This window comes from Carcharodon carcharias, chromosome 15 (assembly GCF_017639515.1).
Source record: "Carcharodon carcharias isolate sCarCar2 chromosome 15, sCarCar2.pri, whole genome shotgun sequence".
Classification (NCBI taxonomy): domain Eukaryota; kingdom Metazoa; phylum Chordata; class Chondrichthyes; order Lamniformes; family Lamnidae; genus Carcharodon; species Carcharodon carcharias.
In genome coordinates this window covers 69,727,936-69,745,991 of record NC_054481.1, presented here as the reverse complement: position 1 = coordinate 69,745,991, position 18,056 = coordinate 69,727,936, and the positions used below count along the sequence as shown (strand labels likewise).

General features: G+C 41.5%; 1 protein-coding gene across 1 annotated transcript in view; it reads right to left on the bottom strand.

The window, feature by feature from the left end:
- Window positions 1–2,391, bottom strand: part of rab40c (RAB40c, member RAS oncogene family) — an 85,404-nt gene extending 83,013 nt beyond the window's left edge. The window contains exon 1 of the mRNA XM_041207414.1: window positions 1,869–2,391. Within this exon, the coding sequence (XP_041063348.1) occupies window positions 1,869–2,031 (163 nt within the window). The 5' untranslated portion in view covers window positions 2,032–2,391. The remainder of the gene's footprint in view (window positions 1–1,868) is intronic.
- Between the last annotated feature and the right edge of the window lie 15,665 nt (window positions 2,392–18,056).

Here is an 18,056-nt window from a genome sequence, read left to right as displayed (position 1 = left end):
GAATTGATTTCAAAGCAAAATACTGCAAATCCAAAATTAAGAACAGAAAATGCTGGAAATACTCAGGTCAGGCAGCGCCTGTGGCCTGAAACATAGTTAACATTTCAGATCGATGATGACTCTTCATCGGAAGGGTCATTGTTGACCTTAAACGTTAACTCTGTTTCTCTCCAAAGGTGAGGAGTGATAACAATCAGAGTTAACAGCAGGCTAACCCAATCAAGCCCCTTTCTCAAGTCAAAATGCAGTTTCATAAACACGCATGTCACATAATTATTCCGATGGATACATCACCTCAATGGATCAAACATGTACAGACTAAAATTATAGCATGCAAATTAATTTAATAACATTTGTACCAAACCTCTAAGCAAGATATCCAATGCAAACAACAGTAACCAAAATTTTAGTTTCTTCCAATTATCTAAATTCAACTAATTTAAAAAAAAACTGCTTTTATTTTTCTTGCATCTTAGCACATCAAAACAACAATTTTTTCACAACAAACTGCTTTGAGGGCAATGGCATTTGCAAGAACAAAGATTTAATATGTTAATAAAATAATCACTCAATAAGTGAGAGAGTTTATTTATACAACAGATGAAACATGCATTTAACTAAATGTTTGGGTGACTTGGCAACTTGACATCATTTACCTGCAGTGAAGGTTTCTCCATCAGCAGATAGGACGTCCAGTCCTTTTGGACAGCTCAAGACACTGAACCTGCCTCAACAACTTTAATGTGCTATTTTCCAGACTCCAATTCCGCTGGGAAACTATTTGCTTCCCCATTCTCTATATTTTAAAAAGGGAGTCTGTTATGTATTGTGCAACGTATTCCAATTGATCTTCATCTGTAGTTCTTATGGTGATAATTACAAACAAAACATTTACCAAAAGAATGGCATGCATTGTCAATTTTAAACCACATTTGAGTATTAACAATCATTCTTTTACAATAACCAAAAGAAACTTCTAGAAATATTAGAAACGCATTGTCACCTGTCCTCTAGAAAACAACAGAATGCAATTTCTGAGCCATTTGCAAATCAATTGTAACATCCCAAATGCATTCAATGCCATTTATGCTTGCATTTCCCTTTCAAACAGTTAAAGTAGGTAGGAGATTTTAAAACCATTGATAGAACTATGATTCACATATAATAGGTTATGCCAGAAACAATTCTCATACTGCTCTGCTACAAACAAAAAAGAGAAATTAGCTGCCACACGAAAGGCACAGCAGGAGATAATACAGTAAGTTTGATTCAGTACATTCATACTTGATTAGTTTCTTTCACTTTATATTACCAATTAATTTCAACATAAAAAGATGTTCCAACCTCTAATGCCAGTCCAGGTTACTAGATTTTAAACAATCCTTGAGTGCTGCAGAAGAATTTGGTAGCACTTGCACTTCGGCAAGCTTTTACGAATGTTACAGAACTTAAGATATTTGATCATGAATCTTTACAAACATGACAGCTTTCCTCTAAGAGAACTGCTCACGTCGGGGTTAGAAGTATTTCTGCCATACAATATCAATTGAAAATGCATAGTGCATTGACATCAGGAAACACAGATAACCACGAAATAATGATGTCCTTTTAGGACATTCATGTTTATACTCCAGCGCATCTTCCAAAAACATTAAAGATTCTGTGATTCGATTTTATAAGACCCTGATCGTATCGTGGATTTTTTTGACTACATCTAAGTTAAGCGTGCAAGAGAAACCTTATTTAGTAAAGCAAACAAAGTGTTTTAAATACTCAAGTGGAGCATTCAGCGTCCTGGACAGGGATTGTAAATACTGGAGGAGGCTGCGGTGTTTGTGCCAATGTAGTTGCCTGCTTCCCTTACTTACCATTGCTGTAGGCGTATGGGGACTCGCTGGCTCCATCCTGCAAACTCTCCAGGATCTCTCCCTTGCCCACGTCGCTGTCCCCCACCAGCAGGAACTTCAGCAGGTAATCGTAGGTTTTCACTGGGCTTCCCTGGCTGGTCGTCGCCGCCGCCGTCGTCATCATCCTCCGTGAGAGGCCCGGTTTTGTGATTCATCTCACGGTCACCGGGCCGCTTGCCGAATGGAGACTCCGGAGGGGGGAGGGGGAAAGAGCTGACTCGGGCTTCAATGCGCCTGCGCAGTCAGCCCAGAGCCCGTCCCCGCGCATGCGCCTGGCATTGCCGTTAGCGCCGAGGAGGCGCAGTCGAAAAGAGCAGTGGTAACTCCAGTCTGAGGCAAATCCTTTTCTATAGGAATATAGATAGATATAGGTATATAAATATGAAATTCCTTCCTGCCCAGTTCTTATTCGCAGCTTGGCGCCACTTGCCCTTCTAATGGACGCTAGCTCTCGAGCGCTGACAGACAACAGCTCATTCGGCACCTCCTTTCAAGCTGCGCTGTGATTGGCTGCGGCTTGCCTAGCATGATGTATGAGCAAACCCTGATTGGTCAGTGCGGGTCGGCGGGCGAGGCAGTGTTCGTTGAGTGAAGGGGGTAATCGTCGTTTATCGCTGAGTGTTCGCGGATTCAATCAGCGGCGCGAAACAATCCAACGAAGGTTGGATTTTCAGAGAGGCACAGCTAGTGAGAACCCACATCTTTTCATGAACTAAGTGTAAGTAAGGTCCCCACGGTTGTTTTTTTTAACCGGTTAGCTCCTTCACTTTATTTCCACTTGCTGACTTGCCTGGAAGAAGTGATAACCCATCCCCACTCAGCTGTTTCAGCCAGATCTGAGGGGAGGAAAGAGAATGTTCACTCAAGGGTGCGCACACTCCTCACAATTAGAACTAATCTAAAAGGGAAATAAGGAAGCAACAGAAAATGCTGGAAGTACTCAGCAGGCCTGGCAACATCAGTGAAGAAAGACGCAGAGTTAATGTTTCAGGTCGATAAACCTTCACCAGAACTAAGATTTCCAGTATTTTGCGCCTTTGCTTACGTTTGTATAGTCCCTTTCTATAGTGCCCAAAGCTCATCATAGTGAATGAAGTACTTTTTGAAGTACAGTAGCTGTTATATCAGAAACATTCTATGTGACTGGGACAAAGGTAACATACTTCCTTGTTCTGTCTGCAGCCTTTGTAAGGTTGGGTACATCCTCCCTCTCAAATACTTCTCTTGTTAGCTAGGTAATCATAAGTAGGCCATTCAGCCCCTTGAGCCGGGTCAGCCAATTAGATCAATGGTAGTGCAGAACTCGAATATTGCTGAAGAGACATGCCAAAGCTTTTCGTCTTGCATTCATGAGGACACTTCACAAGAATACCAATATAAGGGGAAAACAACAATTTATGCTGTATGTGAAGAAAGTGCTGATTGGTAGAGGTGTTGCCATGGAGAATGCGCCAGTGATGTTAACTGACAGTTAACTGCTAACCATTGTTTGAAATTTAAACCAGGCAGCTTTACCCTGATTGGTCAAGGCGTTGCCCTGAGGAATGAGTCGGCGAATGGTTGTCACTTGTTTTGTTTAGCTGAAACAGGCGCAATGTGTGTACTTGTGCTTTCTGTCGGCAAAGAACAGAGTCCTGTTTATTAATATATGTAGCTTCCAGTACACGTAAACGTGTCACAGTGCGAGCCTGACTGATAATCTCACATTGGCTGTCAGTGTAATTCTTTGTGCACTGAGGGTTAGTTAGCAAATGCTGTCCAGTCACAGAATCACATCTAGTGTTGGGAAAGCATGTCCCAACCGCTGTTTGCAACTGGCAAGGTACAGGCTGTACCAACCAGCCTGTGCTTGCAAAACTCAAAACACAGTGTCTAACATTAGATGCAATTCCGTGATGCTCTAGCATCCCTAATGACTCTCTAATGGGAGATGCTTTTACGTGGACTTCATATGAGCGAAGAATCATGCCCAACCTCAATAGCTCCTAATGTGAACCACATAATGAAGCAGTGAAGGGCAACCAAGTGTCTACACTACAGTATACAGGTGATTTGGGATAGGTAGAGAAACAGCCCTCTCCCACACTGACAGCGGCTCTAGGGGAGTTCACAAACTTTTGTCTAAGGAGCCTTGGTGAATTCCTGCAGTGCATCTTGTAGATGGTACACGCTGCTGCCTCTATGCGTCGATGGTAGAGGGAGTGAATTTTTGTGGATGGGGGTGCCAGTCAAGTGGGTTACTTTGCCCTGGATGGTGTCAAGCTTCTAGAGTGTTGTGGGAGCTCATCCAGGCAAGTGGGGAGTATTCCTGACCTATATCTTTCAGGTCGTCTTGTGAGAATGGAGGGTTAAAGGCTAGACAGTTGGAGTTTGAAAGTACTTTTGTGAGTTTCTTGGAGTAAAGTCTTTTCCAGGGGTGAACGCAGAGGGAGAAAGGAGGTTGTGAGTGGTAGGGTATACAAATAAGTGATAAGAGATGGCCTTGCCTCTAATTGAGATGGTGGGAATAGAAATGACATGATTAAACTCCTAGGACATAGTGCACAATGGACTCACCCAGTCATCACTGGCAGACTAAGAGAAGCTGCCAGCCCTGCCCAAAGGCCTGATGCATGATGAGTAGCATGCAGCTTCTGGACAGTGGCTGGAGAAACTCTTGCCAATGTAGTGTTGGACATTCAGCTTCATCAGACCTCAATAAATGACCAGTTTCAGTAGTTTGGAAGTATGCACTTCCTAGGAGAGTTGTCAGTTTATGATTGGTTGGTTGAAGTCTCCCATTAAAAACTTTTTGTTTTCATACATCCTTTCCATCCCTTTATATAGCCATTGCTGACTGGGAGTCTATAGCATATCCCTAGTGTTTGTTTGGAATTTTTGCCATTAGAAATACCTGACTTGGGTAGTGTATTCTGTAGTTATCCTGCTTCCATAGATCTTTTTTTTATAAGATGGAGGTTCACACCACCTCTTTTGTCCACTTTGCCTTTTCTAGACACTCTCGTACCCTGAATCCTATATTCATTTCCATCTCATTGATTGACCATGTTTCTGTTATTTCCTTTACATTGTTCCCTGGAGACCCCTAAGAATGTTACTTGGTCTGGAAAACATTCTACTCTTCTTTGATTCATGCTATGAGATCTTCTATGTCTACCTAACCAGGCAGATTGGACTTCAGTCAGATGTCTTGCCTGAAAGAGTATATCTCCAACTGGCACTGTTACTGAAGGCTAATGTTTGAATTTGGGTTGGAGCAGAATATTGATCAAGTGCTATGACTCTGATCTCAAATACTGTGGCCAGAAACAGACAGAAAGCTAGTAAGCTAAACACATACACTGGTGACTGCTATTTGATCAGGTGCTGGTCTGCTTACTTAAGGAGGGACATACTTGCATTGGAGGCAGTTTGGAGAAGGCTCACTAGGTTGATTTCAGTTAGAGAAGATTGAACATCTTGCGCCTATGCTCATGGGAGTTTAGAAGGATGAGAAGTGATCACATCGAAACATATGAGATTCTAAGGGGGTTTGACAGGGTAGATGCTGAGAGGATGTTTCCCCTTGTGAGGAAAGCTAGAAAGTTTCTAGCAGGGGCACAGTTTCAAGGTAACTGGTCTCCCAGATGAGATGGAGATGAGGAGGAATTTCTCCTCTGAGGGTTGCTAATCTTTGGAATTCACTATCCCAAAGAGGATTGGCATTCAATATATTCAAGGCTGATGGACAGATATTTGAACTAGAAGTCATTGCATCTGAAACACGTTTCAGAAAATGGTGATTTTATATATCTATCTCATTAGAAGTCTTGTTTTCACTTCATGTCTAAAAGATTACTTCCGGTTGCTGCAATTTTTGGTCATGCTTTTCTCTCAACATTTAATCATTGAATTTCCTTCCCAATAACATCACTGGCACTTATCTGACTTGTTTGGATGAAAACGAGGAGGGTTTTAGTAAGTCAAGATATATGAGAGATGCCCACACATCAGTAACTGCACACCTCCACCTGGAGGCAGCAGTGATCATATCTTGCTTTGGCAGGTAATTAGTGCACACTAATTTATAGGAATGTGGGATAATAGAAAGCACCACCATGATATCTCAACACCTGACTAATTGTAATTTTTAATGCTTCTTTGGAAGTACCCCAATTACAGTATGCATACCATGGCACTGAATGAAAAGTCATACCAGATTGGGCAAGAATCATTGTAGCCTGATCTACCAAGATGCTTATAACAATTTCTGTATCTCCTGGTTTGACCATGGAGAATTATCTTCCCAGGATCTGAGTCAACAAAGAGCCGATGTAATCATACCACATATTGCAAGAGCACCTGAAATCAGCGTAACCTAGAAGATTGGAAGTAATGGTCAACTTTGGCCTTGGATGCAGTCTTCAGCAGAAATCTTGTACTGTTGACATATGGGGATGGTCCCTTGGAGTGATACAAAGGACTATTGTCCTTGCAATCATCTCTTGTGGGACCTCCTTCACTTCAGTAGTGAAGTGAATTAAATAGCCCAACCACTTGCACGCAGATTCTTCATGCACAGTGGGATTCCTGATTCTTTATTAGTTGTCTGTTAGTCTCCTATCGCTTCAATCTTGATATAGGATGCTAATGGATTGAGATGCTTCTTGAGGGTCACTAAAGATATGTATTTATCAATTTTATGATTCTGCTACTGGTGTGCTTCTTACAACCATTTAAATTTGCATCAAAGCTATACTAATGAGCTGGCCTTTTTGAATGGGATATAAACACTTCCAATTGAGCTTCTCCATTACACAAGAACAGCTCCTGGTCCAAGTTTAACTAACAGAGGAAAAGCCAGGCATGCAAATCTATACATATGAAAAGATTATATTTTAGAAATGACAGTTTTTATATTAGCTGATTTAGCTTAATCTATACAGAAGTCATTCTTCCTTAGTTATTTTAGGGTATTAACCTATCTGAACTAAACAGGAACTCTTTCATACACAGTAATATATAGAATTCTACATGTGCAAATATAATTAAGCATTGAAAACCAGTTATTTATGTTATGTTATACCCTTGCCAACAGCTGTCAAGAGGATGTTTCCAAAAGATTATTGAAACATTTCAGATTTCCATCATGGGGAAGAATCAGCTTGAATGGCAAATAAAGGAAGCCTGTCCTTATTGAAGCAGTTGGTACTGAATATTGGTGGGCGTATAACGAACAGCCAAAGTAATATTGCCTATGTTGCATCCAACATAAATTTTTACTCTCATACAAATTATTTTGCTGAGAAGAATCAGACAGGTAGAAGTAGCTGCTTTCACTCTTTCTGTGGGCTGAAAAATTAACCATTTGGAATTCTGATGTGTGTCATATTATGTTGATAACTGATGTCCAGTCTTTAAAAGGGCAAAGGAATTCCAACCTAATTAAATCACAAGTGACCTAAAAAATACCATATTGATACAGCTTATGAAAATTGCAAGATGTCTGCTTGTGAAATCAGGTGACAGCATATTTTTAAAATTCTTTCACAGGTCCTAGCCAACATTTTTATAGCACATCCCTAATTGCCTTTGAGAAGGTGGTGGTGAGACATCTTCTTGAATCATTGTAGTCCATGTGGTGTAAATACACCCAAAGGGAGCTCCAGGACTTTGACCCAGCGACAGTGAAGGAAAGGTGACATATTTCCAAGCCAGATAATGTGTGGCTTGGAGGGGAACTTGCAGATGATGGTGTTCCCAAGCATCTGCTGTCCTTCTTCTTTCAGGTGGTAGAGATCGTGGGTTTGGAAGGTGTTGTTGAAGGATACTTGGTGAGTTGCTGCAGTGCATCTTGTGGACGGTACACACTGCTGTCACTGAGAGTTGGTGGTGGAGGGAGTTGATGTTGAAAGTGGTGGAGGGGGTGCCAATCAAGCACTTTATTCTGGGTGGCATTGAGCTTCTTGAGTGTTGTTGAAGCTGCACTCATCCAGGCAGTGGGGAGTATTTCATCACACTCCTGAATTGTGCCTTGGAAATGATGTACAGACTTTGGGGAATCAGGAGGTGAGCTACTCTCTGCAAAATTCCCAGCTTCTGACTTGCTCTTTTAGCCACAATATTTATATGGCTGGTCCAGTTCAGTTTCTGGTCAATGATTAAACCTCCTGAAGATATTGATAGTGGGAGATTCAGTGATGATAATACCATTTAACAGCATGGGGAGATGGTTAGATTCTCTCTTATTGGAGATGGTCATTGGCTGAAACTTGTGTGGTGCAAATGTTACTTGCCACTTATCAGCCTAAACCTGAAAATTCTCCAGGTCTTGCTGCATGTAGGCATGGACTGCTTCAGTATCTGAGGAGTCGCGAATGGTGCTGAATATTGTGCATAATCAGCAAATGTTCCCACAGCGAACATTCCCACCTCTGACCTTATGATGGAGGGAAGATCATTAATGAAGCAGCTGAAAATGGTTGGGCCTAGGACACTACCTTGAGGAATTGCTGCAGTAATGCCCTGAGAGTGAGATGATTGACTGCCAACAACCACAATCATCCTCTATGTATGACTCCAACCTGTGGAGAGTTTTCCCTGATATTCCCATTAACTCCAGTTTTGCTAGCGCTACTTGATCCCATGCTTGGTCAAATGCTGCCTTCAGGTCAAGGGCAGTCACTCTCACCTCACCTCTTGAGTTCAGCTCTTTTGTCCATGTTTGAACCAAGATTGTAGGGAGGTCAGGAGCTGAGTGGCCCTTGTGGAACCCAAACTGAGCATCAGTGAGCAGGTTATTGCTAAAACAAGTGCCACCTGATAGCATTGTCGGTGACCCCTTCCATCACTTTGCTGATGATCAAGAGTAGCCTGATGGGCGGTTATTAGCCAGCTTGGATTTGTTCTGCTTTTTGTATACAAGACATACCTGGGCAGTTTTCCACATAGCCGGGTAGATGCCAGTGTTGTAGCTGCACCGGAATCAGCTTGGCTAAAGGTGCAGCTAGTTATGGAGCACAAATCTTCAGTACTTTTGCTGGAATGTTATCAGGGCCCATAGCTTTTGTAATATCCAGTGCCTTCAGCCATTTCTTGATAGCACATGGAGTGAATTTAATTTCTGAAGACTGGCATCTGTGATGTTGGGAACCACTATAGGAGGCTGAGATGGATCATCCACTTGGAACTTCTGGCTGATGTTTGTTGCAAATGCTTCAACCTTATCTTTTGCACTGGTGTGCTGGGCTCCCCCATCATTGAGGATGGTGATATTTGTGGAGCCTCCTCCTCCAGTGAGTTGTCTAATTGTCCGCCACCATTCACGACTGGATGTGACAGGACTGCAGAGCTTAGAGCTGATCCATTAGTTGTGGGATCACTTAACTCTGGCAATCACATGCTGCTTTTGTTGTTTGGCATGCAAGTAGTCCTGTGCTGTAGCTTCACCAGATTGATACCTCATTATTAGGTATGCCTGGTGCTGCTCCTGGCATGCCCTCCTGCACTCGTCGTTGAACCAGGGTTGACCCTCTGGCTTGATGGTAATGATAAACTGGGGGATATGCCAGGCCATGAGGTTACAGATTGTGGTTGTATACATTTCTGCTGGTCCAGTGTGCCTCTTGGATGCCCAGTTTTGAGTTGCTAGATCTGTTTGAAATCTATCCCAATTAGCACGGTGGCAGTGCCACACAACACAATGGAGGGTATTCACAATTTGAGGACAGGACTTCAATTATGTTATGGTCACTCCTACCAATACTGTCATAGACAGATGCATCTGTGACAGGTAGATTGATGAGTTACGAGGTCAAGTAGGCTATTCCCTCTTTTTAGTTCCCTCACAATCTGCCACAGATCCAGACTAGCAACTATGTCCTTCAGGACTTGGTCAGCTCCGTCTGTAGTGGTGCTATCGAGTCACTTTTGGTGATGGACATTGAGGTCCCCCACCCTGGGTACATTCTGTTCCCTTGCCACCCACAGTGCTTCCTCCAAGTGGCGTCCAACATGGAGTTGTCCTGATTCATCCGCTGAAGGGGAGGTGCGCGGTAGGTGAAAATCAGCAGGAGATTTCCTTGCCCATGTTTGACCTGATGCCATGAGACTTCATGTGGTCTGGAGTCGATGTTGAGAACTCCCAGGGCAATGCCCTCCCAACTGTAAGCCACTGTGCATTTCTGTTGGGTCTGTTCTGTCGATGGGACAGGGCATACCCAGGGATGGTGGTGTCTAGAGACTTTATTTGTAAAGTATGATTCTGTGAGTATGACTATGTCAAGCTATTGCTTAACTAGTCTGTGGGACAGCTCTCCAAATTTTGGCATAGGCCCCAGACGTAAGAAGGACTTTGCAGGGATGACAGGGCTGGGTTTGCCATTGTTGTTTCTGGTGCCTAGATGGATGCCAGGTCATCCGTCCAGTTTCATTCCTTTTTGTAGACTTTGTAGCAGTTTGATACAACTGAATGGCTTGCTATGCCATTTCAGAGGTCACTTAAGAGTCATGCACATTGCTGTGGGTCTAGAGTCATATGTAGGCCAGACCAGTAAGGACAGCAGATTTCCTTCCTTAAAGGACATTAGTAAACCAGCTGGGCTTTTATGACAATCAGCAATGGTTTCATGGTCACTGTTACCAAGACTAGCTTTTTAATTCCAGGTTCTAATAACTGAATTTAAATCCCGCCGTCTCTCATGCTGCAATTCAAATCCATATACGCAGAGCATTAGTCTGGGCCTCTGGACGACTAGTCCAGTGATATTACCACTGCGCCATCATCTCCAAATATACATATATCTATTTTCAGGTTTTATAAATTTTTTGTAATTTATAAACCAGTCTTCATTTGTTCTATGTAATGTAATTCTCTACATATCTTTAGACAAACCCATTGACCAGTAGAGAAATGAATCATAGCTCAATATTTCTTTAAGAGCTTCTGCAATTTTGTTGGATCTGAGTGATTCCCTCTGTAAATATGTTGTAAGTAAACCCAACCCTAAAATCTCAGTACAATTCTCAGTGGAGGCAGTTATTAGTCAGACACAGCACACAATAGTACTGTCAGTGCAGTCTTTTCAAGGCTCTGACACCATCAAAGCCAATCTCTTGTTAGTTTTCTAATGGAGCTGCTCCAGAAAACACCTGTAACTTCTGTCCATAATGAGAGAGAACTGAACTGGATGATATCATCATTCAAATCGATAGTGCCTCTTGTAATCTAGATACTTTTAAACATACTTACGTTAACTAAATAGGGAACATGAAAAACTTTTTACTCCCCAACCTGCAATTATATCTACTGTAGGAACTGTCATCTCTAACAAAAGAGGTCATCCCTCTCAAGAGCAAATCCATGAATTGAGCCTGTGGGTTAACTTATGCCAAGCCTAAAGAATAACATAACAGTGGAACATAAACTGAAATAATATATCATTTTTCAAGATATTGCAAAGTTGCTTTTTCTCCATGCTTGTGAATGTTAGCCTTTTTATTTTGCATTGATATTGACATACACATTTTCCAATTTGTAGGTTTTTTTCTAAAGAACGTAACATTCACAATGCCAGTGAAAACAATACAGAACATATTACTAACCCATAATTTGCAGTAAAGGGGCAGTAGGGTGGCTCGGTGCTGCTGCCTCTCAGCTCTAGGGACCCTGGTTCGATCCTGACCTCGGGTGTTTGTCTGTATGGAGTTTGCACATTCTCCCCATGCCTGCGTGGATTTCCACCGTGTGCTCTGGTTCCCTCCCACCGTCCAAAGATGTGCTGGTTAGGTGGATTGGCTACGATAAAGTGTGTGTCTATGTGTGCGTGCATGCGTGTGTGGAGGTTGACTGACAGTAATAAAAACATCACATAGTTAAAAGCATACTTAGATTTAAAATGACATGACTTATTGTTCTGTGGCAAATTTATTTCATAGCTACCTTACAAGTACAGGAACTCTGCACCACTCAATGCATTTGAATGGTGAGCCAGACAATAAGATGGTGACAGTGGAGCAGCACATCTCCTAGAGCAACTTTTCAATTTCTTAATTTAATCATGTATCTGCCATTTCCTAAAGTTGTTGTGGCATTTGTGCTAAATAACAGCAAGTACTATTAACCTCTCAGTTAGTTTGATGGCTATTTTCTGGAATTAGCTCATTTTTCCCACTACACTGTGATTCCTGTCCCAATATACAAAAGTGTTCATGCCACCATTTTACTTAGCATGTCTCCTATTTCATATTCAGTGCAAGCATAGAATATCTATTTATCTCCTATTTTGCTTCTCTAAGAGCTGAAAGTTATGTTAAATTAAATCTAAATCAATTATGTTGCTTCTTAATAGAATTTTGTCCTGTTCCTGAACATTGATAATTTTAAAGATTTTTTTAAGGAATAACAAGTAGACTTATATAAAATGCCTGGCTTAGAACAATGTACTATTTCATAAATATAAAGTAACATCAGTTACCATTATAAATCATTGTATAAAGTTTGGCCAGTGAGATTATTGCATTGATAATATAAATATACATTTTATTGCAGTCAAAAACGATTATAATGTTACAATTTGCAGTCCATGCCGAAGCTCTTTATTGCAAAAGACAGTTCCTGTAAACTGAATCTGAACATTATGCATGAAGTGTATGAAAATAGCATATCTTAGGGTTAGCAATCCATCTTGTGTTTGTGATTATGCACTGGAAATTGTATGGGTTACCCATTAAAACTCTTCACTATGCCAATAAATGAACACCACAGTGACAACATATATTTCAATTTAAATGGTAATTGAATTTCTTATGTTCGTTTGTACAGAAACAAAATAAATCAGCAGATAAAGTAACTATTTAGTATTTAAATCTCACTGATACTTAAATCAGTTCTTGAAGCTAAAATAACAAAGCATAGTGGAATCCTCAAGATTTATAGCATCCTTCTTTAGAATTTTTTTTTAATGTAACAAGGATATGTCAGCTCCATGGAAATCCCTTTTGTTGCTGTGACATTATCCTGGTTAGTAAAGGTGTAACAGAAAGCTGCATCTGGAAATATACTTGGTTCAATGGCAACTGACACTTAAAATCAAAGACTTTTTAATGCAGACAAATTACTTAGATGAAACCCTGAAAACCTTTCTGAACATTCTGGTAATCATATTAAGTATTTCTTACCATCTGGGTGAATAGAAATTGGTAGCAGTCTAATAAGCTGTCTAATTGTTTGGTTCTGCTATTGGAATTTCATCAGACCAGTCTTTAAAGGCTGTAGCATTTACAATTAACTCACATCTGCTTCTATAAATGCTTGTATATTTGCTCTATCCAGAGATGGTCAAAACATGAATGAGAAAATGAAATCATTTCATGATCAGCTGGCAGAGCTACAATTTAAAAAAAAACAATGCCCTAGATTAACCACAATTTCATAGGAAAAAATATAACCAACACACATTTTAGAATGTGAAGAAGGATGAAGTCCATGTTTATCACAAAGACCAAGATCAGTTAGTTGTTATTTGTCTCTGGATCAACCATCATGGAAACTAGTATATTTCTATTAAACAGACTTATTCTTGACCATATCAGTCCCAGACTGCTGAGGGAGGCAAGGGAGGAGATCGCAGGGGCTCTGACCCAAATTTTTAATTCCTCTTTGGCTCACGGGGGGGAGGTGCCAGAGAACTGGAGAACAGCTAATGTGGTTCCACTATTTAAGAAGGGTTGTAGAGACAAGCCAGGGAACTACAGGCCAGTGAGTCTCACGTCAGTGGTAGGGAAACTATTGGAGAAAATTCTGAAGGAGTGAATCTACCTCCACTAGGAGAGGCAGGGTTTGATCAGGGATAGTCAGCATGGCTTTGTCAGAGGGAGGTCATGTCTAACAAATTTGATTGAATTTTTTGAGGAGGTGACCAGGTGTGTAGATGAGGGTAGTGCAGTTAATGTAGTTTATATGGATTTCAGCAAAGCCTTTGAAAAGGTCCCACATCGGAGATTTATAAAGAAGGCAAATGCACTTGGGATACAGGGTAATTTGATAAGGTGGATTCAAAATTGGCTTAGTTGTAGGAGACAGAGAGTGATGACAGAAGGATGCTTTAGTGACTGGAAGCCAGTGTCCAGTGGCGTGTCACAAGGATCTGTGCTGGGTCCCCTATTATTTGTTATTTATATAAATGACATAGATGACTATGTGGGGGGTAGGAAAAGTAAGTTTGCAGATGACACGAAGGTTGGTTGGGTGTTTAACAGTAAGATTAAGTGTCTTAGGCTACAGAAAGATAGAGATGGGATGGTCAAATGGGCAGATAAGAGGCAGATGGAATTTAACCCTGAAAAGTGTGAGGTGATACACTTTGGAAGGAGTAATTTGACAAGGAAGTATTCAATGAACGGCATGACACTAGGAAGTTCTGAGGAACAAAGGGACCTTGGCATGTGTGTCTATAGATCTCTGAAGGCGGAGGGGCATGTTAGTGGGGTGGTGAAAAAGGCATATGGGACACTTGCCTTTATCAATCGAGGCATAGATTACAAAAGTAGGGAGGTCATGTTGGAATTGTATAGAACCTTGGTGAGGCCACAGCTGGAGTACTGTGTGCAGTTCTGGTTGCCACATTATAGGAAGGATGTGATTGCACTGGAGGGGGTGCAGAGGAGATTCACCAGGATATTGTCTGGGATGAAACATTTAAGTTATGAAGAGAGGTTGGATAGACTTGGGTTGTTTTCGTTGGAGCAGAGAAGACTGAAGGGCGACCTGATCGAGGTGTGCAGGATTATGAGGGGCATGGACAGGATGGATAGGGAGCTGCTGTTCCCCTTAGTTGAAGGGTCAGTCACGAGGGGACATAAGTTCAATGTGAGGGGCAGGAGATTTGGGGGGATGTGAGGAAAAACTTTTTTAACTAGAGGGTGGTGACGGTCTGCAATGCACTGCCTGGGAGGGTGGTGGAGGCGGGTTGCCAACATCCTTTAAAAAGTACCTGGATGAGCACTTGGCATGTCATAACATTCAAGGCTATAGGCCAAGTGCTGGTAAATGGGATTAGGTAGGTGGGTCAGGTGTTTCTCATGTGTCGGTGCAGACTCGATGGGCAGAAGGGCCTCTTCTGTCCTGTGTGATTCTGTGATATCACATAACGAAACTAAAACAGAATCTTATTTATCTTTTGTAGAAACAACTTCTGTCTTAAAATTGGAACTTATAAACCCTTGTTCTCCATTGCTTGTAATGTATTCTTTGATTCAGTGTATTTATGAGCTCTAAAATGTAAGTATGCATATATAAGCTTTCAAGTCTCACATTGCCACTTGCGAAAAGAAAGCTCTTATTTGTACGTTGCTGTTCCATTTATACAACTGAAATTATAGATGCTTTTCGTTGACTTTGCTTCAAATTTCCTCCGCCCATCTCCCCAGCTCATCCTTATGTGGCCAATCTTTGATTCTTCACTTTCCTCCTCAATCTCTCTCTCTTTCTTGGGGTAAGTTGCCACCATATCTGTGAACAGGGCTGTCAATTGTGTCCATCCCATTTCTTGCTCTTCTGACCTCATCCTTTCAACTCCCTCCCAGAACCATAATAGATTTCCTCTTGTCCACACCTCTATCGCACTAGCTTCCACATTCAACAGGATCATCCTCCACCATTTTCACCATCTCCAGTGCGATACAACTGCGAAACACATATTCCATTTCCCTCCCCTTTCAGGATTCTGAAGAAATCATTCCCTCTATAACTCATTGGTCCACTCATCCATCACCCCCAACATCTGCTCCCCTTCCGACAGCATCTTACTAGGCAAGCTCAGAAGATACTACACTTGCCCTTTCAGGTCCTCCTTTTTCATTGTCCAGGAGCCCATGCTGGCTCCCCACAGAGCAGTCTAGCCAGTCCCACTCCCTCACTTGGTCACCACAACCTTAGAAGTTTATTTTCTTCAAATGCCCATCCAATTTCCTTTTGAAATTGTTGATTGTTTCTAAATCCAACACCCTCGTGGGCAGCAAGTTCCAGGTCATTACCATTTGCTGCATAGAAAGGCTGTTCTTTTCATTGTCCCTGCATTTCTTGCCCAAAATTTTAAATCTGTGTCCCCTGGTCCTTATACAATCAGCTAATGGGAAGAGTTTTTCTTGACTACCTTATTTAAGCCTGTCATAATCTTGTACATCTCTATCAAATCTCCTCTCAATCTCCTTTGCTCCAAGGAGAGCAACCCCAGCTTTCCAACTGAACCTTGAAACTAAACCCACTGTCCCTGTAACCATTCTGGTAAATCTCCTCTGCACCCTCTCAAGGACATAGAAACATTGAAAATAGGAGCAGGAGTAGGCCATTTGGCCCTTCGAGCCTGCTCCGCCATCATTATGATCGTGGCTGATCATCCAACTCAATAGCCTGCTCCTGCTTTCTCCCTATATCCTTTGATCCCTTTTGCCCCAAGAGCTATATCTTCACATCTTTCCTAAAGTGTGTGACCAGAACTGGATGCAACAATCTAGTTGGGGCCTAACCAGAGCTTTATAATGATTCAGCATAACCTTCCTGCTATTGTACTCAATGCCTCTATTTATGAAGCTCAAGATCATTTATGCTTTGCCAAGCACTCTCTCAATGTGCCCTGCCACCTTCAAAGATCGATGCAGATGCAGCCCAGGTCCCTCTGTTCCTGCGCACTCATTAGAACTATGCCATTAAATCTATAATGCCTCTCCCCGTTCCTTCTGCCAAAATACATATCTCCCACTTCACTGTATTAAATTCGATCTGCTACTTGTTCTGCTAGCCTATGTTCTGTTGCAGGCAATTTGTATCACCTTGAATGTTTACCACTCCAAGTTCAATATCATCAGCAAATTTTGAAATTTTACCCCACATTCCAAGGTCCAAGTAATTTATATATAGCAAAAAAAGCACTGGTTCTAGCACCGACCCCTGGGAAATACCACTGTCTACCACTCCCCAGTCCGAAAAACAACCATCTAACAAGACCCTCTGCTTTCTGTATTAAGTCAATGTTTTTAATCCTGTTGTACACTGGCACTCTTTTCCATTAGCCTCAATTTTGTTCAGCAGCCTTTTCTGTTGTACCTTGTCGAAAGCTTTCTTAAAATCTACATAGACAACATCACTCATTCTGTTCATCTGTTACTTCATCAAATAATTCAGTTAGATTAGTCAAGCATGACCTGCCTCTTACAACTCCATGTTGGCTCTCCGTAAATTAGCTCAAACCTCTCCGAATGCCAACTGCAGTTGCTAGGACTGTCCTTACACCCTTTCTTCAAAAAAGGTGTCACATCGCTTTCCAAACACCTCCATTCAGTCTTTTGGTCACTTGGCATTTTAATTCTCCATCACACTCCCTTTCTGACCTTTGCCTCCAGTGAAATTCAATGAAAGTTTGAGGAACTGCACTTCATCTTTTGATTAGGCATTTTACAGCCTTCTGGACCCAACATCAAGTTCAATAATTTCATATTATAAACACCACTCCCATTTTTTTTGTACAGCAGGTGCTGTTAATGATGTTCATTTGCTTATTCCTGTCTTTCACCCTATCATAGGCCTTTTTTTTCTTTCCTCCCCTTTCCCCCCTTAAAAATTATGATATCTACGACATTTTCCAGTTTTGATGAAAAGTCACAGACCTGAAGCATTGATTGTTTTTCTCTTCTCAGATGCTGCCTGACCTGCTGAGTGTTTCCAGCATTTTCTATTCATATTTGAAGCTATACTGTTGATCATATCCTGCAAGAACCACTGAGCTGAATAATACAGCCAATGCCCATACTCTGATGGAGAATTTGTTAAGAAGAATATTACTGAAGTTGTTGCAGTTTTAGACTCAAATACAAAATTTCAGCAACTAATAACACATTCCAATTTAATGCCACACTACAGAGAGGCGTATGCCCCGTAATGAAGTTTGTTAAGTCGAAATATCGTGCAGTCCCTACAAATCAACACCTGATGGACCTCCTTCATACAGCCTTGACAAATATCAGCCAGATTTTCAAAGACTTGCAGCCAGGATTGAGATTTACAAGACCTCTACTAGCAGTAATTGGTCTGTGTAAAGTTTGTTCATGTCTTGCAACGTTTGAACATCTGGAGATTATCATAAGCAGCTCTTAGGTTCAATAAGTTTGGTCAGC